General features: G+C 42.7%; 1 protein-coding gene and 3 pseudogenes across 2 annotated transcripts in view; 1 reads left to right on the forward strand and 3 right to left on the reverse strand.

Moving 5' to 3' along the window:
- Positions 1-23899, forward strand: part of sh2d3cb (SH2 domain containing 3Cb) — a 38428-nt gene extending 14529 nt beyond the window's left edge. Inside the window, exons 5-12 of the mRNA XM_078285391.1 lie at positions 654-1063; positions 1927-2036; positions 18530-18984; positions 19770-19885; positions 20116-20287; positions 22321-22432; positions 23208-23414; positions 23585-23899. Of these exons, the coding sequence (XP_078141517.1) occupies positions 654-1063; positions 1927-2036; positions 18530-18984; positions 19770-19885; positions 20116-20287; positions 22321-22432; positions 23208-23414; positions 23585-23754 (1752 nt within the window). The 3' untranslated portion in view covers positions 23755-23899. The remainder of the gene's footprint in view (positions 1-653; positions 1064-1926; positions 2037-18529; positions 18985-19769; positions 19886-20115; positions 20288-22320; positions 22433-23207; positions 23415-23584) is intronic.
- Positions 2471-4160, reverse strand: LOC139919995 (UDP-glucuronosyltransferase 2B31 pseudogene; annotated as a pseudogene).
- Positions 6492-8417, reverse strand: LOC144539590 (UDP-glucuronosyltransferase 2B17 pseudogene; annotated as a pseudogene).
- Positions 10879-15167, reverse strand: LOC139920009 (UDP-glucuronosyltransferase 2A2 pseudogene; annotated as a pseudogene). Its single transcript, XR_013505037.1, has 2 exons — positions 15099-15167; positions 10879-12648 (listed from the first exon to the last, which is right to left on the reverse strand). The product of XR_013505037.1 is annotated as a UDP-glucuronosyltransferase 2A2 pseudogene (transcript).
- Positions 23900-27181: the final 3282 nt, after the last annotated feature.

The raw sequence follows: 27181 nt of genomic DNA on the forward strand, positions 1-27181 counted from the left end.
AGGGAAGGATCAATCAAAAGTGTAAACCAATGGGAGATCAGGGAGAGAAAAACAGTTTTATTTGATGGGAGGGGTGACGGGACGGGACTGTTCATAAATCTGTTATGCTTTATTGGTTGCAATTTTTATTTACGCCTCCTGGTGCAGCATGAGGTCACCATGACTGCAAAAAGTCTCCATCTTAACAAGCCATTTAGTCTATTATTGAGTCCTAAAATCAAAATTTTCTTAAAATAAGTGAAAACATCTGCCAATGGGGTTAGATAGATACATTTGTTTCTGATGCAAATCAAGTTGTTTCAAGAATTTTGTAGAATCAAGTGTGATTTTCTTGATAGCAGTTCTTGACTTGTTTCAAGATATTGACACTCATTTGTAGGAAATTCCTGAAACAAGTGAAACTGCATTGGAAACAAGTGAAATTATCTCATTCCATTGGCAGATTTTTTCACTTTTCACTAAGAAAATTTGGATTTTAAGACTCAGTAACAGACTAAATGACTTGTTAAGATGGAGATTTTTTCCAGGAAGTAAAACTAGTGGGAGTTAATTTCATGGGGACTTTAAATTCCTCAGTTGCTGTTTTGTCAGGTTTAGAGCCTGACCAAACCTTCAGTTTTCGACCTAGGAATGTCTTGTGCCGGTCTTGTCAGGTGTCCGAGAGCCTGGTGTTGAACCACGGTGACTTCCTGATCCGGGACTCCCAGTCCAACCAGGGCGACTACGTCCTGACCAGCCACTGGGACCGCCGCACCCTCCACTTCCTCATCAGCAAGAGCCTGGTGCAGTCCGGCGAGGCGTACAGCCGCACCCGCTACACCCTGGAGGGCGAGGCCTTCGACTCGGTGCCGGCCCTCGTCCATTTCTACGTGGGGAACAGGGCGGCTCTGACCCGGCAGAGCGGGGCCCAGATCCACCGGCCGGTAAACCGGACTCTGCCGCTCAGCTACCTGGAGACAGCCTTCCGCCTGGCCGGGCCGCCGGGCCCCGCCGCCGCCTCGCCCTCCTGCCACCGAGGGCAGAAGACGAGCAGCGGCGGCGGAGCGGAGGTCTGTCCCTGCAGGTGAGGCGTTATCGAGAGCAAACTGGAAAGGAGAGGTTGGATTTGATTTGATGGTTAGGGCCTTGCTTCCTGGTCTGTGGATGTTCAGCCAGCAGCCTCCAGCTGGTTGATGCTTGTTTGACTTCTACCGTACTGCCTGGTGTACGAGCGCACACTGGATTTCCCTCCTGCAGGCTCTGAACAGTGCAGACCGTAATTCCCCTAAGGAGTGTGCATTGCAAAAAGCATTGCAAACCAACAAACCAACGAACACACAGTTTGCTCCCAAGCATCTAAAAATACAGCTGTCTGCAACATCCCCACTAATTTGTAGATTCATGGCATTGAATGTTTGGCATCTCAATCTTCTCTGTTGCAGCTACAATTTGTGCTTTAGACTGATTAGATAGGTGTATTTTTTACATATTGCCTAGTGCAGCTTTAAGTCTGGTGAAGAATGTTACAAAACTTCATATTGTCACCAGTTTATTTGATAAAACACATTATTGGAGCAGCAATATGCTGCATAGGTGTTCCTTCCTTTTCATATCATCATTATTAGTCTGCGAAAGTAGAGTCAACATCAGAGATCCAAATGTACAAAGCATCTAGCAGACGTGACAAAGGACCATAAGATCTGTATTCATAGTATTCCCATGATGTCACATGCATTTCCTACCAGTATGCTGCTTTATCATACACACTGCTCATTGGCTGTGGCTGTTATTTGATTATAATCACCTGTTAATTTATTACAATTACCTGTTATTTTTTACCAAGATGGTGATGGAACTATGAATTGCTTGACATTTCATGAACTTTCTCTCTCTCTCTCTCTCTCTCTCTCTCTCTCTCTCCCTCGCTCTCTCTCTCTCTCCATGCAGTCCTTCCTCTCTTCACCACAGGGAGGCAGATGGTAGCTGTATCCGCGGTCCGGAGCCGGACCCGACTCTGCTAACAGCTGGGGAAACTCCTCTCACTACACCATACAACAGTGAGTTCAACACTGCAGGACAGTCACACTGCTCAGTTCTGAATTGCTGCTCATATCTGATTTGTTTTTGTGGATGACTGTTCATATTTATTCCAGGATGTAACCCATATTCAATACCAAGATAAATTGACAGAGATGTCAAAAAGACACATGCACAAAAACAGAAGACACCACATCCGTTTGTTTATGTTAATGCCAGGTGTAAAGTGGATCTAAGAAGCCGGTAAGCTCCAAGTAGTGCCAAGTGCCTGGGTGACAACTGCTGTAATGTTAAGTTACGATCCATTACGATAATCCACCATGGGGGTGTTTTTTTTCAGTACACTTTTAATACACAACATACAACTACAGAAACACTGAACACACATCTGAACATGAAAGAGGGGGGTTTGGATACCAGTGGCCGAGCAAGAGGGTCTCAGTTCATGACACTGAACACAGAAAACAACAAACTATCCTTTAATAATGTTTCTGTTGTTTTATTCACAAAAGTTCAATATCCAGACAATGTGAAATTATAACAACAATCTCACAGCACACTCATCATTGCTTTTTCACTTTCCTTCTGCTAAACACCCTCCGCCACAAAAACTTCATTGCTGAAATGAAAACAATCGCTACCAGCAAAACAACTGCCAGCAGAAAGGCTGCCACGTCAATCGAGTGGTACTGGATCTTGGACATCTTGTAAGACTCGGTCCTTAGGTGCGCCGCTCCTTTGTGTCTCATGACAAACTCGATCCAGAACATGGCGCGGTCCAGTGGTTTAATGGGCTGATCTCTGTGCACACTGGACAGCTTCTGCATGTTCTCCCTGTAGTACGGCGTGTAAAGCACCTCCTTCAGCGCCTCCAGGAAGTTGTCTTTGTTTAGAGTTGCAATGTCCAGTACTTTGGCCACGCCCCTTGCTTTCATCCTGAAGAGGTTGTCTTCCTGGTCGAACATGAGAGGCAGGCCGACCAGGGGAACGCCGTGGTAGATGGCCTCCTGGAGTCCATTTGTGCCCCCGTGGGCCACAAAGACTCTGGTCTTGGGGTGACCCAGGAGGTCGTTCTGGGGCAGCCAGTCCAGGATTAAGGTGTTGTTGCCCAGGGTGGACGGCCTTTTGCCCTTGTGCTTCCAGATCACCTTCTGTGGCAGTTGGGCGAAAGCGGCCGCGATGTGCTCCGCGAAGTCTTCAGGGAGATGTCCCACCAAGGTGCCCAACGTCATTATGATGACGCCGTGTTCGCCGGAGCTCTCGACAAAGTCCTCCAGGTCTTGAGAGAGGGACTTGGAGGGCTTGCACTGAAATCCTGACATGTAGACGACGTTGGGCATGGTGGGGCGGGGGAACTCAAAGGTAAAGTCGTTCCTCATCAGCCAGATGTCCGCCGCTTGGAACAGCTCCATGTAATGTACGTTGGGACCGAAGTAACGATGGACCAAAGGAATATAGTTCGGGTCTGTGACGTATGCAATTTGTAAACGCGTAAAAAAATAGTAAAGGACGTTCTTGATTCGCTGGGGAAATGTCATCTTGTCCGTCAGTTCTGTCCCTGGGATTGGGATATAGGAGAGTGGGGAGGGAGCGATGGAGTGATGCGCCTCCCCCTGGACGGTCCACCTTACGTTTAAGACAAGCGGAAGACCAAGATAATGAGCCAGCATCACCCCTCCTCCAATTGCAGGGTCCGTCAGAACCACATCATACTTGGCGTCTCGGAGGCTCTGCATCATTTTGGCATCCTCGAAAATATCCTCTATCATCTTAACTACTAGTTTGTTCATGTCATAGAACTGTACCAACAGTTCCATTTCCAGCGATATACGAGCCCAAGCCGAAGCGTCTTCCCGTCGAAGGGTGAGCATCTTGGTCACAAATGACCCGAAGAGTTCCTCGTCAAAACCGCTAGAGGAATTGACGTTGATGGTCTTGTAGTAAGGGGAGTCAGCCTTGATGTACCAGGTGTCTTTTGGGCGTATCACTGCGATTTCGTGGCCTCTGGAGTGAAGCTCCTCGATGAGGACTTTCATGTTGATCCAGTGACTTCCATCCACAGGGTATACCAGGACTTTCCCTCCGTACACGCAGGGTGAAGAGCAGAGCAGCACAGCAAGCGCTGCCAGGATCAGTCGGTTCATCTCTGAAAGATATTTTGACAAGAGATGCAAAGCTGTTAGATCCGTTTTCACTTTTAACCAAGAGAAGCCTTACAGTTTGTGGTTTACAAGACTCTGTTAACCAGATTATGCATCATCTTACTTTTCAAACGGCTGAAAGTTAAAAAGAACTGAAAAGCAGAGAACAGAGTTGTCTTATTTTGAGGTAGGTAGAAATGAAATAATGAGAAAAGTTTGTGCTCACCCAATGAAATTAAGATGTGAATCCTGTTTGCAAGACAATGCAAAAGACTACCAGTGTACACATGGATTAAAAGGTTGTAGCCGTATTTATATATCAGTCGAACATGTACTCTACACTACAACAAACTTGTATGGCTCCAAGTCTAACATTTACCTACTTAGAGTTGAAAGAGTAGAGTTACTGCAAAGTGCGGCCAAAACAAACATCATGCACAGTCCAACAATTCTTTCCAAAAGGATTTTCATTGTTCTTTTAGGCGCGCTGCTTCAAGACTTACATAATACCCTGATTCCCACAACTCGATAAGACCTGCACATTACACAAGAACATGGTGTGGGAATTTTTGCTTGTAAATCCCATTATGTTAACTAGAACTGTTATTAGATGGTAGGTGTTCCCTTCTCAAATGACTCTGCGTTGTGTTTGTGCCTCACAGCATTACTGCCCCCCCTCAAAACATAAGGACATAAAAGTACCTAACTTTTATGTGTTTAAAAGGTCAAAGTTCATGACTAGCTTTTAGATATGATGTCAGCAAAAATTAGAACTGTAAATGGTGTTAATTTTCCAACAATACTTAAGTCAGGACATGTTCTTTTTCCTAGTTTCACAGCTGACACAGTTAATGGCAGTTAATGCCCTTAGGCTTTTGCATGGCAGGACACACAGGGCAGTTTTTTGTTTTTTTTTGTCCGACAGGCATCAGTCCCCAAGGAGTTGCTTTAACCACACTGCAACCTTGTTTGACCTTGTGTGTCATTTGTTGCTGGAAGTGTTGCCCATCTGCACTGAACCAAAAATGATTATACTCTCCCATAACTTCTTACAATTCAAAGTGTTGAGGAAGAAATGGAAAAGAACCTATACTAAGCAACATTCATACCGTTGACCCATATTTACGCCATCAGTGCTCGAGAATACTGAATCTGCTTCACCATTCTAAGATTAAACTCTCTTGTGTGTTTCTCACAGAACTGTGAGCTTGGAATGTGAAAATATCCAAATCTCGTAGATAACATTGACCAAGTGGTCTTGACAAAATAATAACTTGTTGTCTTCTAGAAGAAGGCGGTCACCTCTTAGTACGCATCTCCTTAAAGTGCTACAACTATAAGTATCATTGGTTGTTCAGTCTTGTTCATGTGACCTTATACCTTTTGACCAATAGCTTTATTATATTCTATCTGTATTAACATAATCATGAATATTCAACACTATAAAACTATGTAATCATCCAGATTTTGAGTTCCTTGGCTCCCGACCTGCCGATTGAATAAACTGTCAAACTGCCACTCGCTCCTCCTGAGGTTTCTTCCACAATAGGCAAACCTTTGTATGAATTTATAACAGACTGAGACATAAGCATGGCACGACAGCTGCAAGCACGATAAATATTATTGTTATTTTAGATATAGATTTCACGTAAACAGTGCTATAGTTTGTATTATGGATGTGAAGCATCTGAAAGTGTTTCGGCTCCTCAGCAACCATCTGAACACTTAGCTGAACACTTGGTTGAGCACACACACACACACACACACACACACAGCCTCCCCCTACTCTTTCCCCCTCTCCGTTTAAGCTATTAACTCTTCCAAGAGCTTGAATATTGCACTCACCTCGATTCTTGCTGCTTTTGTTTTGTTTTGCACGGTCTATGGCAGTAATTTTTGTTGGCAGGTGAGCTTTGTTCATCTTCCACCTGAATGCGCGCTGCGATGACGTAAGTTACCACGACACCGGATGTGACAATTGGTCCAAATCACAAGCGGTCTGTTGATTTGGCCATTTCATGCGGAAAAGTTGCGTCAATTTTGCAAAACTGCAAGCTCTCGCAAATATTGCGGACATTTCTTGAATTTGCGTTAATTATTGCAATCGCAAAATCGCAAATTCCTGGAGGGACTGACATGTGGGCTGCAGACTCATTGCATTTACAGTTTGTTGTTAATGTGGCCAAATACGTCCCTGACCACCTCCAGAGCTGCTTTGGGTGATCGGATTACAATCCATCTTCAATGCGTCTTGGATGCGTTTACAGCTGCATTATTATGTGGTTAAGTGCTATTCGATTACAATCCAAACACCCAAGACATGTTAATGCCAGGTGTAAAGCGGATCTAAGAAGCCGGTAAGCTCCAAGTAGCGCCAAGTGCCCACTGGGTGACAACTGCTGTAATGTTAAGTTACGAAAAAATGGTATAATCCACCATGGGGGTGTTTTTTTTTCAGTACACTTTTAATACACAACATACAACTACAGAAACACTGAACACATCTGAACATGAAAGAGGGGGGTTTGGATACCAGTGGCCGAGCAAGAGGGTCTCAGTTCATGACACTGAACACAGAAAACAACAAACTATCCTTTAATAATGTTTCTGTTGTTTTATTCACAAAAGTTCAATATCCAGACAATGTGAAATTATAACAACAATCTCACAGCACACTCATCATTGCTTTTTCACTTTCCTTCTGCTAAACACCCTCCGCCACAAAAACTTCATTGCTGAAATGAAAACAATCGCTACCAGCAAAACAACTGCCAGCAGAAAGGCTGCCACGTCAATCGAGTGGTACTGGATCTTGGACATCTTGTAAGACTCGGTCCTTAGGTGCGCCGCTCCTTTGTGTCTCATGACAAACTCGATCCAGAACATGGCGCGGTCCAGTGGTTTAATGGGCTGATCTCTGTGCACACTGGACAGCTTCTGCATGTTCTCCCTGTAGTACGACGTGTAAAGCACCTCCTTCAGCGCCTCCAGGAAGTTGTCTTTGTTTAGAGTTGCAATGTCCAGTACTTTGGCCACGCCCCTTGCTTTCATCCTGAAGAGGTTGTCTTCCTGGTCGAACATGAGAGGCAGGCCGACCAGGGGAACGCCGTGGTAGATGGCCTCCTGGAGTCCATTTGTGCCTCCGTGGGCCACAAAGACTCTGGTCTTGGGGTGACCCAGGAGGTCGTTCTGGGGCAGCCAGTCCAGGATTAAGGTGTTGTTGCCCAGGGTGGACGGCCTTTTGCCCTTGTGCTTCCAGATCACCTTCTGTGGTAGTTGGGCGAAAGCAGCCGCGATGTGCTCGGCGAAGTCTTCAGGGAGATGTCCCACCAAGGTGCCCAACGTCATTATGATGACGCCGTGTTCGCCGGAGCTCTCGACAAAGTCCTCCAGGTCTTGAGAGAGGGACTTGGAGGGCTTGCACTGAAATCCTGACATGTAGACGACGTTGGGCATGGTGGGGCGGGGGAACTCAAAGGTAAAGTCGTTCCTCATCAGCCAGATGTCCGCCGCTTGGAACAGCTCCATGTAATGTACGTTGGGACCGAAGTAACGATGGACCAAAGGAATATAGTTCGGGTCTGTGACGTATGCAATTTGTAAACGCGTGAAAAAATAGTAAAGGACGTTCTTGATTCGCTGGGGAAATGTCATCTTGTCCGTCAGTTCTGTCCCTGGGATTGGGATATAGGAGAGTGGGGAGGGAGCGATGGAGTGATGCGCCTCCCCCTGGACGGTCCACCTTACGTTTAAGACAAGCGGAAGACCAAGATAATGAGCCAGCATCACCCCTCCTCCCATTGCAGGGTCCGTCAGAACCACATCATACTTGGCGTCTCGGAGGCTCTGCATCATTTTGGCATCCTCGAAAATATCCTCTATCATCTTAACTATTTGTTTGTTTATGTCATTGCACTGTACCAACAGTTCCATTTCCAGCGATATACGAGCCCAAGCCGAAGCGTCTTCCCGTCGAAGGGTGAGCATCTTGGTCACAAATGACCCGAAGAATTCCTCGTCAAAACCGTTAGAGGAATTGACGTTGATGGTCTTGTAGTAAGGGGAGTCAGCCTTGATGTACCAGGTGTCTTTTGGGCGTATCACTGCGATTTCGTGGCCTCTGGAGTGAAGCTCCTCGATGAGGACTTTCATGTTGATCCAGTGACTTCCATCCACAGGGAATACCAGGACTTTCCCTCCGTACACGCAGGGTGAAGAGCAGAGCAGCACAGCAAGCGCTGCCAGGATCAGTCGGTTCATCTCTGAAAGATATTTTGACAAGAGATGCAAAGCTGTTAGATCCGTTTTCACTTTTAACCAAGAGAAGCCTTACAGTTCTTGGTTTACAAGACTCTGTTAACTAGATTATGCATCATCTTACTTTTCAAACGGCTGAAAGTTAAAAAGAACTGAAAAGCAGAGAACAGAGTTGTCTTATTTTGAGGTAGGTAGAAATGAAATAATGAGAAATGTTTGTGCTCACCCAATGAAATTAAGATGTGAATCCTGTTTGCAAGACAATGCAAAAGAGTACCAGTGTACACATGGATTAAAAGGTTGTAGCCGTATTTATATATCAGTCGAATATGTACTCTACACTACAACAAACTTGTATGGCTCCAAGTCTAACATTTACCTACTTAGAGTTGAAAGAGTAGAGTTACTGCAAGTCCAACAATTCTTTCCAAAAGGATTTTCATTGTTCTTTTATGCGCGCTGCTTCAAGACTTACATAATACCCTGATTCCCACAACTCGATAAGACCTCCACATTACACAAGAACATGGTGTGGGAATTTTTGCTTGTAAATCCCATTATGTTAACTAGAACTGTTATTAGATGGTAGGTGTTCCCTTCTCAAATGACTCTGCGTTGTGTTTGTGCCTCACAGCATTACTGCCCCCCCTCAAAACATAAGGACATAAAAGTACCTAACTTTTATGTGTTTAAAAGGTCAAAGTTCATGACTAGCTTTTAGATATGATGTCAGCAAAAATTAGAACTGTAAATGGTGTTAATTTTCCAACAATACTTAAGTCAGGACAGGTTCTTTTTCCTAGTTTCACAGCTGACACAGTTAATGGCAGTTAATGCCCTTAGGCTTTTGCATGGCAAGACACACAGGGCAGTTTTTTGTTTTTTTTGTCCGACAGGCCTCAGTCCTCAAGAAGTTGCTTTAACCACACAGGAACCTTGTTTGACCTTGTGTGTCATTTGTTGCTGGAAGTGTTGCCCATCTGCACTGAACCAAAAATGATTATACTCTCCCATAACTTCTTACAATTCACAGCGTTGAGGAAGAAATGGAAAAGTACCTATACTAAGCAACATTCATATATACCGTTGACCCATATTTACGCCATCAGTGCTCGAGAATACTGAATCTGCTTCACCGTTCTAAGATGAAACTCTCTTGTGTGTTTCTCACAGAACTGCGAGCTTGGAATGTGAAAATATCCAAATCTCGTAGATAACATTGACCAAGTGGCCTTGACAAAATAATAACTTGTTGTCTTCTAGAAGAAGGTGGTCACCTCTTAGTACGCATCTCCTTAAAGTGCTACAACTATAAGTATCATTGGTTGTTCAGTCTTGTTCATGTGACCTTATACCTTTTGACCAATAGCTTTATTATATTCTATCTGTATTAACATAATCATGAATATTCAACACTATAAAACTATGTAATCATCCAGATTTTGAGTTCCTTGGCTCCCAACCTGCCGATTGAATAAACTGTCAAACTGCCACTCGCTCCTCCTGAGGTTTCTTCCACAATAGGCAAACATTTGTATGAATTTATAACAGACTGAGACATAAGCATGGCACGACAGCTGCAAGCACGATAAATATTATTGTTATTTTAGATATAGATTTCACGTAAACAGTGCTATAGTTTGTATTATGGATGTGAAGCATCTGAAAGTGTTTCGGCTCCTCAGCAACCATCTGAACACTTAGCTGAACACTTGGTTGAGCACACACACACACACACACACACACAGCCTCCCCCTACTCTCTCCCACTCTCCGTTTAAGCTATTAACTCTTCCAAGAGCTTGAATTTTGCACTCACCTCGATTCTTGCTGCTTTTGTTTTGTTTTGCACGGCTATGGCAGTAATTTTTGTTGGCAGGTGACCTTTGTTCATCTTCCACCTGAATGCGCGCTGCGATGACGTAAGTTACCACGACACCGAATGCGACAATTGGTCCAAATCACAAGCGGTCTGTTGATTTGGCCATTTCATGCGGAAAAGTTGCGTCAATTTTGCAAAACTGCAAGCTCTCGCAAATATTGCGGACATTTCTTGAATTTGCGTTAATTATTGCAATCGCAAAATCGCAAGTTCCTGGAGGGACTGACATGTGGGCTGCAGACTCATTGCATTTACAGTTTGTTGTTAATGTGGCCAAATACGTCCCTGACCACCTCCAGAGCTGCTTTGGGTGATCGGATTACAATCCATCTTCAATGCGTCTTGGATGCGTTTACAGCTGCATTATTATGTGGTTAAGTGCTATTCGATTACAATCCAAACACCCAAGACATGTTAATGCCAGGTGTAAAGCGGATCTAAGAAGCCGGTAAGCTCCAAGTAGTGCCAAGTGCCCACTGGGTGACAACTGCTGTAATGTTAAGTTATGAAAAAATGGTATAATCCACCATGGGGGTGTTTTTTTTTCAGTATACTTTTAATACACAACATACAACTACAGAAACACTGAACACATCTGAACATGAAAGAGGGGGGTTTGGATACCAGTGGCCGAGCAAGAGGGTCTCAGTTCATGACACTGAACACAGAAAACAACAAACTATCCTATAATAATGTTTCTGTTGTTTTATTCACAAAAGTTCAATATCCAGACAATGTGAAATTATAACAACAATCTCACAGCACACTCATCATTGCTTTTTCACTTTCCTTCTGCTAAACACCCTCCGCCACAAAAACTTCATTGCTGAAATGAAAACAATCGCTACCAGCAAAACAACTGCCAGCAGAAAGGCTGCCACGTCAATCGAGTGGTACTGGATCTTGGACATCTTGTAAGACTCGGTCCTTAGGTGCGCCGCTCCTTTGTGTCTCATGACAAACTCGATCCAGAACATGGCGCGGTCCAGTGGTTTAATGGGCTGATCTCTGTGCACACTGGACAGCTTCTGCATGTTCTCCCTGTAGTACGGCGTGTAAAGCACCTCCTTCAGCGCCTCCAGGAAGTTGTCTTTGTTTAGAGTTGCAATGTCCAGTACTTTGGCCACGCCCCTTGCTTTCATCCTGAAGAGGTTGTCTTCCTGGTCGAACATGAGAGGCAGGCCGACCAGGGGAACGCCGTGGTAGATGGCCTCCTGGAGTCCATTTGTGCCTCCGTGGGCCACAAAGACTCTGGTCTTGGGGTGACCCAGGAGGTCGTTCTGGGGCAGCCAGTCCAGGATTAAGGTGTTGTTGCCCAGGGTGGACGGCCTTTTGCCCTTGTGCTTCCAGATCACCTTCTGTGGTAGTTGGGCGAAAGCGGCCGCGATGTGCTCGGCGAAGTCTTCAGGGAGATGTCCCACCAAGGTGCCCAACGTCATTATGATGACGCCGTGTTCGCCGGAGCTCTCGACAAAGTCCTCCAGGTCTTGAGAGAGGGGCTTGGAGGGTTTGCACTGAAATCCTGCCATGTAGACGACGTTGGGCATGGTGGGGCGGGGGAACTCAAAGGTAAAGTCATTCCTCATCAGCCAGATGTCCGCCGCTTGGAACAGCTCCATGTAATGTACGTTGGGACCGAAGTAACGATGGACCAAAGGAATATAGTTCGGGTCTGTGACGTATGCAATTTGTAAACGCGTGAAAAAATAGTAAAGGACGTTCTTGATTCGCTGGGGAAATGTCATCTTGTCCGTCAGTTCTGTCCCTGGGATTGGGACATAGGAGAGTGGGGAGGGAGCGATGGAGTGATGCGCCTCCCCCTGGACGGTCCACCTTACGTTTAAGACAAGCGGAAGACCAAGATAATGAGCCAGCATCACCCCTCCTCCAATTGTAGGGTCCGTCAGAACCACATCATACTTGGCGTCTCGGAGGCTCTGCATCATTTTGGCATCCTCGAAAATATCCTCTATCATCTTAACTACTAGTTTGTTCATGTCATAGAACTGTACCACCAGTTCCATTTCCAGCGATATACGAGCCCAAGCCGAAGCGTCTTCCCGTCGAAGGGTGAGCATCTTGGTCACAAATGACCCGAAGAATTCCTCGTCAAAACCGCCAGAGGAATTGACGTTGATGGTCTTGTAGTTAGGGGAGTCAGCCTTGATGTACCAGGTGTCTTTTGGGCGTATCACTGTGATTTCGTGGCCTCTGGAGTGAAGCTCCTCGATGAGGACTTTCATGTTGATCCAGTGACTTCCATCCACAGGGTATACCAGGACTTTCCCTCCGTACACGCAGGGTGAAGAGCAGAGCAGCACAGCAAGCGCTGCCAGGATCAGTCGGTTCATCTCTGAAAGATATTTTGACAAGAGATGCAAAGCTGTTAGATCCGTTTTCACTTTTAACCAAGAGAAGCCTTACAGTTTGTGGTTTACAAGACTCTGTTAACCAGATTATGCATCATCTTACTTTTCAAACGGCTGAAAGTTAAAAAGAACTGAAAAGCAGAGAACAGAGTTGTCTTATTTTGAGGTAGGTAGAAATGAAATAATGAGAAAAGTTTGTGCTCACCCAATGAAATGAAGATGTGAATCCTGTTTGCAAGACAATGCAAAAGAGTACGAGTGTACACATGGATTAAAAGGTTGTAGCTGTATTTATATATTAGTCGAATATGTACTCTACACTACAACAAACTTGTATGGCTCCAAGTCTAACATTTACCTACTTAGAGTTGAAAGAGTAGAGTTACTGCAAAGTGCGGCCAAAACAAACATCATGCACAGTCCAACAATTCTTTCCAAAAGGATTTTCATTGTTCTTTCAGGCGCGCTGCTGTAAATGCAAAGTTTTACTTCACCCGTTGTGGGTCAAAATGACTAAGCAAGGTTCAAAAGTCTTCTGTGGATTCTTTATTCAGACATGCATGGTTCAGTTCAGTGTTCCAGACAAGCAACAAAGAAGTGACAAAGAACGGAGTTCAGGATCCACTTATATATAAATAAACCAAACTATAAATCTTGGCTTATAGCCAAACCTACTTGGCTCAAAACCAACCCACTAGTTCGGACTTTTTACTGCGTGTCCACCTATAGAATCACTCAAAATCACACATAACCATATATAGTGATCATGCATGCATTCAAGCACTGATTACATCATTATAGTAAGTAGGACAAAAGACACTCCACTTTGCAGGACAAAGAACAGAGTGTACTATTCATATAAAAAAGCACAATATTAATTTTATTTCTTACACTGCTTCAAGACTTATATAATACCCTGATTCCCGCAACTCGATAAGACCTCCACATTACACAAGAACATGGTGTGGGAATTTTTGCTTGTAAATCCCATTATGTTAACTAGAACTGTTATTAGATGGTAGGTGTTCCCTTCTCAAATGACTCTGCGTTGTGTTTGTGCCTCACAGCATTACTGCCCCCCCTCAAAACATAAGGACATAAAAGTACCTAACTTTTATGTGTTTAAAAGGTCAAAGTTCATGACTAGCTTTTAGATATGATGTCAACAAAAATTAGAACTGTAAATGGTGTTAATTTTCCAACAATACTTAAGTCAGGACAGGTTATTTTTCCTAGTTTCACAGCTGACACAGTTAATGGCAGTTAATGCCCTTAGGCTTTTGCATGGCAGGACACACAGGGCAGTTTTTTTTTTTTTTTGACCTTGTTTGACCTTGTGTGTCACTTTGTTGCTGGAAGTGTTGCCCATCTGCACTGAACCAAAAATGATTATACTCTCCCATAACTTCTTACAATTCACAGCGTTGAGGAAGAAATGGAAAAGTACCTATACTAAGCAACATTCATATATACCGTTGACCCATATTTACGCCATCAGTGCTCGAGAATACTGAATCTGCTTCACCGTTCTAAGATTAAACTCTCTTGTGTGTTTCTCACAGAACTGCGAGCTTGGAATGTGAAAATATCCAAATCTCGTAGATAACATTGACCAAGTGGTCTTGACAAAATAATAACTTGTTGTCTTCTAGAAGAAGGCGGTCACCTCTTAGTACGCATCTCCTTAAAGTGCTACAACTATAATTATCATTGGTTGTTCACTCTTGTTCATATGACCTTATACCTTTTGACCAATAGCTTTATTATATTCTATCTGTATTAACATAATCATGAATATTCAACACTATAAAACTATGTAATCATCCAGATTTTGAGTTCCTTGGCTCCCGACCTGCCGATTGAATAAACTGTCAAACTGCCACTCGCTCCTCCTGAGGTTTCTTCCACAATAGGCAAACATTTGTATGAATTTATAACAGACTGAGACATAAGCATGGCACGACAGCTGCAAGCACGATAAATTTGAAGTTATTGATAAGTTATTTCTAAGAAATGTATTTTGCAGCCTAAATGATTCTGTTAAATATAACGTACAGGATATTCATTCACACAGGACATAAACATGACAAGATATTACACACTTCATCATACAGGGACACAAACAACTGCAAGGAAACATTAATTAAATAAATAGAGTTTAAACTCCCCAACAGTATATGGAGCAGTAAAACTTCTTACAGGTTAACGCATCAATAATTTAACTCTCTGAAAGAATGAGTACTTACACTTTGGATACTCCAGTACATTTTGCTGCTAGTACTTCTATACTTTTACTGAAGTAAACTTTGGAATTCAGGACCTTTACTTTTAAATGAGTATTTTTCTATCATGGTATTGCTACTCTTACTTAAGTAAAGGATTTGAGTACTGTTTCCACCACTTCTGTTAATTTAATTGATAGAAAAACACTCACCGAGAGTGGCTCAGTCCTCAAATTGCGTCGATACGAGGCTGTCAGCGGACGCCTGACTTCTGTCCGGCTGTAGCGGTCTGGGCTGGAGCTGAAGGAACAGGACTAAAGTTCAGTGTGTGGTATGCAGCGGCAGCTTGATTACGTAAGGCGAGCTGAATCAGAATGGCTCACGTGTTTACCTCAGTCTGCTCTGCAGATCTAGTATTGAGATGAGGTTGAGGAATACAAACAAGGGATTTCTGGTTGGTAATTAATGTGGACTAAAGGCAAAATAGCTGCTTTTGGGTCATTTGTTTTTAATTAACATGTCATTATAGTTTAGAGTTGGTGTTTACATACTGTGGGGCACACCGCCTGAGGAGGTTAGGTTTGTAAAGTCAAACCTAAGTCCATTCACCCCAGCCAATAAGCAACGACTGGCTTTGATGTGACTGTTTTTGATCTCACCCACTTTTAACCTCCTGTTTTTTTCCACGTGTTTTTCATTTTCCATACTTATGTTTATGTCCTCAGGAGGAATTTCAGTTCACTTCACTTTATTGTCCACAAGGGAAATTCAGCTTGCAACAAGGCACAGTGAAAACACACAGATGTATTGCACAGATGCAAAACAAACTGATTCCAGTTCAGTTAAAAAGGATAGGATACAATCCATACGCAAGAGGAGAGAGAGGAGATATTTGTGCAAAATGTGCAAAACTACCAATTTTTATGTAGAGTGCAAATTAAGCACAGTTATTTTACATATTTATTTTATGCCTGTCTGTAATGCATTTTGTAAAATCTATATAAATAGAGTGTCTTATTATTTCTATTATTAAATGATAAAACACAGCAAAAGAGATAAAAAAAAAAACATCACAGGTTATACAGGTGAGATAACAATCTAAGGGACTTACGATGAATATCAGATGAAACAAAAGAAAAAGACAAGAAATGCAAAATGCATAAACGAAGAAGGAGGAAAACAGGAAAACAAACTGAAAGTAATAAAATGTTGAAATATAGCTGCAAGCGGTGATTCGGTGGTTCAATCACTAATGGCACTGAAGACCAGTTTGAGCTGCAGGACAAACCCGAATGGAACAACAGCCAAATTTGCTATTTTGACTAAAAACTTGCACCAAGGCCCTCAGGCTATGTACCAGGTTTGGTGTGGATCGGTGAAAAACTACAAGACAAGCCTGAACAGGAAAAAAACTGTTTTTCAAATTATTTGAAACTTGAAACACTAATCAACCTGCAGGCTGGACACCAAGTGGTGTAGAATCAAATATATAGAAATGAGATGTAAACTTAGACAATAAAAGTTACATTTCTGAAGATCAAAACAACATTGTGCCTTACTCAGCAAAATTATTGCTAGTCATGACTGGTAGCTAGTTTACTGGTAGATCTTTTGCTGTTTGTTAAAAATGTGTTGCTGTTTGTGTTGTTTGTGTTGAGCTAGCGATAGCCTAGCTAAGCAATCTTCGGCTATTTCAGGGGATTATGATTGTAAATACCACAGGAAACTGAATGCTGCAGCACTGTAGTTATCAAGGAATATCCATGTCTTTTAAATTTGTACTTGTACTGGTTCATTTTTGGCTTTATTGTATGAAATTTATTCCGTTCACGTACGACTCTGCGCTCTTCTGCCATGTTGGAAAGAGCGATGACGTCACAACTCGGCCAATTCGTGCTGCAGCTACAATCCTGATTTCTCCGACTTGATCATCCGACATGATCAGGTGTTCATGTGGCACTTCCTGGTCGGAAACTCATTCAGACCGTAAATCAGACATCACTTGAATGTAGCATTGACACAGACGTTGTGCATGTGCCTTCATTGCTAGTCTTTGATTGCTTGTAGTATTTTTAAATTGTGACTTCCTCATTGTGAAGTCATTCTTGCCCTGATGAAGACCTTATGGTCGAAACCCGCTGGCTCTGAGCCATGACAATATAGACTTTTTAAATTTCAAGCTTCAATCAATCAATCAATCAATCAATCAATCAATTAATCAGACTTTATTTGTATAGCACTTTTCATACAAACAAATGTAACACAAAGTGCTTCACAGACTAAAACTTGATAGGACACAATAAAACTAAGGAAACACTAGAGACAAGATTAAAACAAATAAAACAAGATAAGGGGGGCAAACATAAAAAAAACCCTAAAATGTTTTGATTAAGATGTAAAGGCTCGACTAAAAAGGCGTTTAAAAATGTCAACACTCTGCAGCCTCAGGTCTTCTGGGAGGCGGTTCCAGAGGCGAGGACCACAGTAACTAAAAGATGCCTCACTGTGGGTTTTTGTTTTGACTTTTGAAATGATTAAAAGGCCACTGCCGGAAGACCTGAGGGTTCTGGTTAGTTCACAAGCCAAGAGAAGGTCTGATAAATAGCTTGGTGCAAGGCCATTAAGAGCTTTAAAAACCAGTAAAAGGATCTTAAAATCAATTCTGAAGCCAACAGGCAGCCAATGCAGAGACTTTAAAACTAATGTGAGCTCTCCAACACACGAGCAGCTGAGTTTTGTATTAATTGTAACTGACCGATTGTCTTTTTGGGCAGACCAGAGAGGAATTAATTAATTAATGTCTCTGTGTTAGCTTGAGAGAGAAACAGCCGGACTTTGGCAATGCTTCTTAAGATGATAAAAGGCAAAAAATGTAGGTCTGAATTAAAAATAACGCCTACGTTTTTTATCTGATGACTGGGGTTTAATGCCAGTGACTGCAGCTTTGCAGCCAGTTACTCTCTCCGGGCCTCAGGACCAATAACCAAAACTTCTAAATAACCAAACTGTCCTGGTTGAGCTGTAGAAAATTCTGGGCCATCCAAGAAGCTTTTAGTCTCTTCCCTCCTCACGGGATTTAGAGTCTTGAACTTTGTGCATAGAGATCAAGAGTTAACGTTTTTCTCACTGGTGGTTTGCAGTCTTAGAGCTAGTATACCATATAAGCAATCAACAATGTAAACAGTGAATGCTATCAAACACACCATAGACACACAGACCCCAGGCTAACTGACAGTCTGTGTCCTTGTATGACTCTGAAGGCAGAAGGGTGCATGGAATGGACAGGTAACACTGGAGAAGAATAGATTCCAGCAACACTTGCAGTACTGGGAACAAACATTTATTAAGAAACGTTTGTTCCCAGTACTGCATGTGTGTATGACTCTGCCACTGGGGAAACGACGCTTTGACACAGGCGGAACGTGAAAAACAGAAAGCTCTTCATTCAAAATGGGGGAAAGGCAGAACTGATGCCCACGAAAGGTTCAGCTGTTGAGCCTCAGGCTTGCAGAGCTGATCCTTGTTTTCTTGTTTTTACGCCTTCCTGTAAAGCACTTAGTAACCTCTGCCTTAAGTAGATAAGATAAGTGCTGTATAAATAAAGTTTATTAATATTATCTTTGCCCTCTGCTTCCATCCCCAGCCCCGCGGTCCAGAAGCCCTTGCGGTAGCCGGGCGGCCAGCGTGGCTCCATCCCCGTCCCTCTCCAGGCGCTCCGGACCCCGGCCCTCCCCCAACAACACCCTGCACAGACAAGGTACCGACCGACCCCAGCCTCCCCTAAACCGGGACCGCCTGGCCTCGGACCCGGACGGGAGCGGCTACACGGAGCTCCACCCCGGCCCTCAGAGCTACGTGGAGCGGCTGCGTGCGGACGACGCGCCGGGCGTCGACCCGCTGCGGGCGGAGGAGGGGAACGTGTACTTCTGCCCCCTGGTGGAGACCGCCTCCGCCTTCAGGCCGGGGAGGTACCAGTCTCAGCTGATGCCCAAGGAGAACAAGCCGCTGGAGGTTTGCATCCTGCGGAGGGTGAAGGAGCTGCTGGCTGAGGTGGAGCCCAAGACCGCTGCCAAACACATCACCAAGGCCGACTGCATGGTACTGCTTCCCAGGGTTCAACTCACGAATGAACTCATCAATTACAATTGAAATTTGAATACAAATTCTGTGAAATTCCATGTTTTTTTGTTTTTTCTGTCCACATATCTTATATATTAGTGTTACTCTACCAGTCAAAAGTTTGGACACACCACATTTTTCTTTATTTTTACTACTTTCCACATTTTAGAATAATAGTAAAGACATCAAAACTATGAAATAACACAAATGGAATTATGCAGTGACCAAAAAAAGTGTTAAACAAATCAAAACTATCTTATATTTTAGATTCTTTAAAGTAGCCGCCCTTTGCCTTGATGGAAAGGCAAAAGGCTTTGGAAAGAAATTCATACATAGGATCAACTTCACTATTTTATATTTGTCTAAGAAACTAATTTCAAGCATTTAAGCAGAAGCCTTTAGATCAAAATGGCTTTAAGAGAATGAAAAACACAGAATATTCAGTCAGGTGGGTCCAGACTTTTGACTGGTAGTGTATATGTTATCAACACTGAATGTCATAAAATGTTAAAGGGATCCTTCAGCTGGTATTTGATGCAGAACATGTAATCATAATACATACATTATGATTGAATGTACTTGATTTGTTTATCTGGCCAAAGTGCAAAGTTACATAGTGCAGCTTGAACATAGGAACAGTGTGGTTAGATGTTAAATTTTATCTCTTTGCACACAGACAGACACATGATGTTATGTTGACACAGTATGTACACACAAGCAGAAGTCCCTCAAACAGGTAGACTGAGCGTGTCTGTGTTGCCCAGGTGGCCCGGATACTGGAGGTGAGTCCGGAGGTGCAGAGGATGATGGGAGTGAGCTCGGGGATGGAGCTGCTCACCCTGCCACACGGCCAGCAGCTCCGCCTGGACCTGCTGGAGAGGTGCGAGCCAGGAGCCATGCTTTAAAAATATATATATATTTTATATTGTTTTCATATAAAAACCTTGCAGCTTGGTGTCATCTTCTTGTTTTTTTGGAGGGTTTTTTTTAGGAGAGATGCATCTTTATCTCGTAATTTTTTTGCCTTCTCTCTTTCTGTGTTTAATCCTTTACATGCAAATGATATAAACCATAAAGTTAACGTCCCGTCTTCCTCTCCGCCCCCTGCAGGTTCCAGACCATGGCCATCATGTTGGCTGTAGATGTGTTGGGATGCACAGGAACCACGGAGGAGAGAGCCAGCCTGCTGCACAAAACCATCCAGATAGCTGCTGAGCTCAAGAGCAACATGGGCAACATGTTTGGTTTCGCTGCCATTATGAAAGCCTTAGAGCTGCCACAGGTAAACAGGTTTGCTTCTACAAACATTTATCTGAGGCAGAGCTGCTCTGGAGGCAGAAATAATCTGGCTGAGTTAAACCTCAGTGGGCGGAGCCAAAGAACCACAGTTTTTCTGGCTAAGTAACTTAGACTGAAGCTCAGTGAAAAAGACAAGAGGTAAGAGAGGAGGAAGCTAATATTATGAAGCCTAGCGCTCTGCTGCTAACTGAAAAAATACAATCTATCATACTAAGTTATCTAGGTTAGCTAGTTAGCTAGCTGAGCTTCCAACATCATGGATGACATGGTTAGGGTTAGGGTTAGGGTTAAAAAAGTCATTCCATTTATATTTTTATTTATATTTTGACCATGTTGTCTGCAGCCAGGTACTCTTGGTTCAAGTTTGCCAGTTAGCTAACTTGTGCTCTGAAAACTGTGGTTCTTTGGCTCCGCCCACTGAGGTTTAACTCAACCAATCAGATTATTTCTGCCTCCAGAGCAGAACAAAACACCAACCTGCATAAACTACACATAGGCCCTGCACATGAAACATGGCCATGAAAAATGTGTTTCTGATTTGAAACGAGACCCATCTGCCTCATCTTATTCACTGTTAAATTCTGCATCATTCCAACACACCTGTGTGTCTGCTGGGGGAACAACAGCCAACAAATCTGTCACATGACGCTGAAGTTAAGATATAGAAAATAAATAATTCCAGCTACTCTTGGAGAACAGTTGTCAGTGATTTAATATTAAAAACCAATGTGTTTCGGCTGCAATATCCAGTATTCTCAGTATCAGTTATTCTCAAAGAGTAGCTGAATTTTTTATTCTTTAGCTTCGGGCAACACACATTTGTGTTTCCAATACAGCATGTCAGCCTTTTCAAGAGGGCACTGCAGGTCAGAAGTAAGTGCTGTATAGATAAAGATAATTATTACTCAGAATCAGGTTGATGGATATGAGGGAGGCTTGGTGATTAATATTAAACACAAAGTGGATGAATGACTTTGCAGTTCTAGATAACATTACTGAATAAATCTCTGGACACCCAGGTCAAAATAAAGTAATATAATTGGTTGTCATGACTGCCGTGGTCGTCAGTGTTTCTCTGCAATATAACTCAAGAGCTTATCGTTGCATAACCCTTTATTACATTAGACTATGAACGCTGTTGTAAAGTTGGTCGTATTGCACTATGACCATGTTATCTTGCACTGTCGTGACTGTTCATGCAGTGAAGGAAGTGCTAAGTCATGCGGGCGTCATCATGTCACAAGGGACATCAAATGTTTTTACGATGGTGTATTAAGGTCACTAGGTGAAATGGAGGAGCAACAAACAGGCAGCAAGTTTACTGGTCTAGATAGTGAAATTAATGAAGTTGGTAGGTTATGATTCAGAAAGTTTTTTTAAACAAATTTCTGACTTTAATCTGTCTTTAAAGTTCCCATATTCTCCACTTCCCAGTGTTTTATTTTCTGTCTTGAGGTCCATTCAAAGCTGTGTGTGTGGTGTCATGAACCAAAAACACTCTCAATCCATTTTTCCACGTTCATTTTCCAGCATCTCTCTGAGCCTTACCAAGAACAGGCTGTTTCTGTCGCTCATTAATATTAACGACCCTCTGTTCTGATTGGCTAACCGTTTCAAGAGTGAAACGTGAGACGCCGCGGCCCGGCGGCTACAGGTAGGGAAAACTCTCCGGTAATAAACAATGACAACCGCTCGACCGCTTTGAAAAAAATACTTTGTTAGTCTGTTATTTCTTACAGAAATGATAATGAGCGAACCTTTGTGACGCCACAAAGTTACGGAAGTCCAAACGGCTCGTTTAGAGGCTCGCTTTTCTAATATGGATTGTGTGGATTTAGTTGGCGACCGTGTGTTTTGATACTTTCACCATGTTTAGATAGACCATCCAACTCCTTTATCATCACAGAGGCAAGGGGAGTCCTGCTTTACACCAGATCTGAGATATGGGACCTTTAATCTACTCTTAACTGCAGCTGTGTGGGTTTTTTCGTGCTGACTGAGGGTTCTGTGTCTCAGGTGTCCCGTCTGGAGCGGACCTGGACGGCGTTACGGCAGCGACACACAGAGGGCGCCATCCTGTACGAGAAAACACTGAAGCCCTTCATGAAGAGCCTGAACGACGGGAGAGGTAGCACGCCGCCTCCTCTCAGCCGTGGGATTTAAATTAATAAACGCAAAAATGAATAAATGTAAAAAAAAAAATCCTAGAAATCCAGAAATAAATCTATAAATAAATAATAGTGAGCATAAATGAATAAATAAATGAGTAAGAAATGTTTTCTTGATTACATATTGTTTTACTCTTTATTTTTATTTCTAGGGAGATTTCTCTGCATGTTATTTTATACATTTATTTACTTTTGTATTTATCAGAAGGATAGATAGATTTATTTATTTAAATATATTATAAAAACAATCAACATTTTCTGTGGTTGCTTTTTCTGTGTTATAATAATTGATGTAAAATGTATTTGGTGTTGTTAATTGCCCCAAACCTTTTCACTTCTGTCAAACAACTGATGATCATTATAATTTAATTATCTGGAAGTCACAAAATGCTAACAAGCTAGCAAACCTCACCAAAGAGAGGAGCATTTTGAGACTTCAAGAAAAAACATTTGAATAATCTTACTGTTGTTTGACAAGCGTTAAAAGGTAACGACAAATTATTGACACCATATGCATTTCACATCAATTATTAGAACATAGAAAAAGCAACCACAGAAAATGTTGATTTATTGTTTTGTTCATAGAAATTGAATAGGGTTTCATACTTTGTAGGTGTTGACTTTTTGCTGCATCATCGCCATTCTCATCTATGGGCTACACTGAAATAGATGAGCCAGTGTTTATCCTAACTCTCTCTCTCTCTCTCTCTCTCTCTCTCTCTCTCTCTCCTCCAGAGAGCTGCCCGTTGTCCAGCACCACCTTCCCCCATGTGGTTCCCCTCCTGTCCCTCCTGGAGAAGAGCGTGGCGGTGGGCGAGGGGGCGGAGCCGTGGGAGACGGTGGAAGCCGGGGTGGATGTGGTCATGTCCCATCTGGGGGCGGCGAGGACCATCGCACAGCTGGGGGGCATCTACCGCTCCAACGCCGAAACCAAACTGCAAGGTAAAGGGGTGGGAAGAGGAATGACACAAACTTGAAATGCCACAGCAGTTTTATTAATCCAGTATTTTGATGATATATTAGCTCTCCACTAGACCTTTCTGTTGGATTTCTGCTCTAATTAGCTAGCTTTCTCTTCTCTGTTATGAATTTGTGACGTTGTGATGCTGCAGGTTTCCAGGAGCGGGCGGAGCTGCTGGAGCTCTTCCTGACCGACTTCCAGATGAGGCTGCTGTGGGGGAGCAGGGGAGCCGTGGAGAGCCAGGCTCAGCGGTACGCCAAGTTCGACCAGGTGTTGACCGCCTTGTCCAACAAGCTGGAGCCGCCCGTCCGGACGCACTGACCCCAGACCCGAACTGTTATTTATCCAGGGTCTGGTTCTCTGAGTGCGTCTGTTCCTTTGGCTCCACCCGGCCGCACGCTCGCTGCAGACGGTCCCACTTGCTGAGCGCCTCCTCCTGAGCAGCTGGGCTGAAGTGCCTTGCTCAAGAGCGTCTTGAACAAAACTGTTGAGAGAGCGGAGAGCGAGTTTTCCCACTGAGAGTCGAACCTGTGAGCCTCCAGTCGCAAGCTCGCTCCTTTAACCATCTAGACTCCACCCCGAATATCAATCTCCTTAATATTTATCTGCCTATATAAATATATATAGACCACATATAGACTTAATGACTACAGAATAACTTTAAACCTTATTTACTGAACCTACGACAGAGCTACACTTAGGTACGAAAATTTGATGATGACATGATGATTTTATGTCCGAACTCAAACCAAACCCAAGAGGTAGAAGCTTTCAGTGAGCTGAAACCCGACTAAATGTACCGTAATGTGATACTTTACTGATCCCTGTTGGGAATTTGTCTATTTTCTGGTCAGATGTCAGAGGTCAGAGGTCAGCTACCGAACAGGAGATTCAGTGTTTTGCTCAAGGACACTTCAGCGGGGCGGATGCCAACATGGGCCTTCAATTTGTCCATAATTATAATTATTAATTCCTAATAGCAGCATTTTTAAACAATATTGAGGCTTAGCTCAACGAATGAGATCATTTCTGCAGAACTGTAGAACTAAAACTCCTGTCTGCCAGCTGAAGCCTACTGGGTTCAGGTCTAAACTGGGTTCAGGTCTAAATGTCACGCTCCACCCTGAGGTCAGCTGACATGTTGAGGAACACGCCACTAGATGCAGCATCATGGATACCTGCAGAGGTATGAGGAACCACATGGAGGTGAAGAAAAAGCACAAATGAAGAAGTCTGACGTCACAGAACCCAGAAGACGGCTTTCTGTTCTTTTCTTTTGAACTTTACAGTGTTTTGTATTCACAGCTGCTGCTTCACTTTAAATTTGTGTCGTTTCATACAAACCTGCCTACAAATGCTGCCTGTGAATAAGTAATTTCCATCTTCCCATGGCCAGTCGGAGGGTTTCTCCATCCTCAGGAGGACTCATCATGTTTGAGTCAGCAGTGTCGGCTCCCTGTGGTTTCCCGTTTGGTCCTGTTTGTGTAGGAAAACTCAGCCAGCACCCTTTACTGCAGTGGTTCTCAACGTGGGGTCCGGGGACCACCAGGGGTCCTTGAGGGGGTTCCAGGGGGTCCCCACACAACTTGATGAATTGTTAAACTTCACCGTTATTTCATTTACAAGAAGTTAACACAATTAGAGAATGGAGAAGAATGACTGTTTTGATCATAGTTTCTCTGTTATCTCTCTACCTACAATACAGATAGTCATGGGATTCTGCACAAAATCATATCTAACAATAAAGATATTCTCAGATTTGGGTCCGAGAGACAAAATCTCATCAAATGGGGGTCCAGATGGGGACAATATGGGGTCCATGATATGAAAAAATGTTGAGAATCACTGCTTTACTCAATATGTGTAGGTGCCAAGTTACCAGCAAACTTTTATCCATCCCAAACAGAACTGAACTGTGAACAAAACATAATGTTAAAACAAACGGTACTGTGACAGTTGGGGTGTGGCATGGAGCATTTATTCTGCAGAAAAACACATTTTCAATGACAGGAAGTCTGAAGTGTGTCTGTCTGATAGTAAGCTGAGGCTGAGCCTCACATGGATCTCTGATGGATTTCTCCTGTCTGCCCCGTGTGAATAAATGTTTTAACGTCTGCCTGAAGGCTGGGACTTCAGTATTAATTGTATGATAACTTATGCATAACAAGTGCCACAGTTTATAACAATAACAGTTGAACTGAATAGCATTGTCTGGTAGAAAACGCCTATTGATTTATCAGTATAGCCATTTTTTTTGTATTCTACTTTATTATCTTGCGGGAATTGTTGAGATTTTAAAATTTGAAGAGAATATTTTATGTTATCAGGCCGAGATTTCTGGTGTGATGATCAGTGTTGGGATCGATTCCCTTTCAGTTCAGTCAGTTCAGGGTGTGATTTGGGTTTTTTTTAGATCCCAAAAGGAGAAATTCTCTTTTCTCTTGTATTCTCTTAAAATACAGCAGGAATGAAAATGGTCTAAACAAATCATATAAAGTCTTGTAACTGATTAAGGACACAAAATGTACTTGAGAAAATGTACTTTTTGTAAGTCGCTTTGGACAAAACTGTCTGCTAAATGACATAATGTAATGTAATGTAATGTAATATAATATAATGTACTGTAACAACATGAACCTGTGTCGACTGAAACATGGACTCCCTTCTCACTATTCTCACTCTGCTGCCTTCCAAAAAAAAAAGCATAACAACACTGGACAGCTTTTGACGTAAATGAGCTCATAAAATCCAATCTGTAAACACATGACTGAGAATGTCAGCTCTATCATTATTATGTGAATTGGGATACCAGTTTCCAGTTTGAAGTGAGTGAGCTGAAAACGAACCGAGCCTAACCAAACCAAACCCATGAAACACAAACACAGCACACAAGTATGAAGCATGTGTATTATTATTAACTTCTAATATCTTATTTGTGTGATATTCAAAATGTAAAGAGACGTGTTGAAGTCACCGCCAAGACAGTTTGTTCACCAACCCGATGCTCTTGTCTTAGATTCATAGGAGCTTAATTAAAGAAAACATGAATTTGAAATCAGACTTGATTCGTGCTGCACAAAGCGAGAAATATAAAATCATCTTGCAGGTTTCACACACTCACTTGGACATCACACTGAAGGACTTTTCAGTGACTTGTTTGATTTCCTTCATGTTAAACCTGCAGATCTTCCTCAGCATGGAAGAGCTGAGACACACTGAGGAATTTGGGTGCTATATTTTAACAAACAAATCCAGTATTTTCAAAGCCATCCATTCATTTTCAAAAATTAATTATGCATTACATATAACATATACATACAAACATGTTGACCTTCACTAGAGCGTACTTCTCTCTCTAATGCCAAGATTACCTTAACAGTAAATAACTGAAACAGTCAGTATGACAGGGTGAGCAGGGTCTTCAGTGTTACAATCAAATTTCAATCAGTTGTCAACCAGGGTGCCCAGGTTCTTTTAATTGATTACAGTATTCACCAAAAAAGAAATGGAATAGCTCCTACAGTAGACAGCACCCTCTGCTGTGTAAATGACAGCTGAAAAATATAGTTAAAATGCATATTATTATACTTTATATTATATTATAACCTATTATATTATATACAATCCTCTGTGTCAATGTAGCTATTAGTTTGAAACGTTATTTGTAAATATTTGCCAAATTACAGAAATTAAATATATACTAAAATGAGAATATATTACAAAAATAAAATAAAAAATAAAAGAAATA

Source organism: Centroberyx gerrardi, chromosome 8 (assembly GCF_048128805.1).
Source record: "Centroberyx gerrardi isolate f3 chromosome 8, fCenGer3.hap1.cur.20231027, whole genome shotgun sequence".
In the NCBI taxonomy this organism is placed as follows: Eukaryota; Metazoa; Chordata; class Actinopteri; order Beryciformes; family Berycidae; genus Centroberyx; species Centroberyx gerrardi.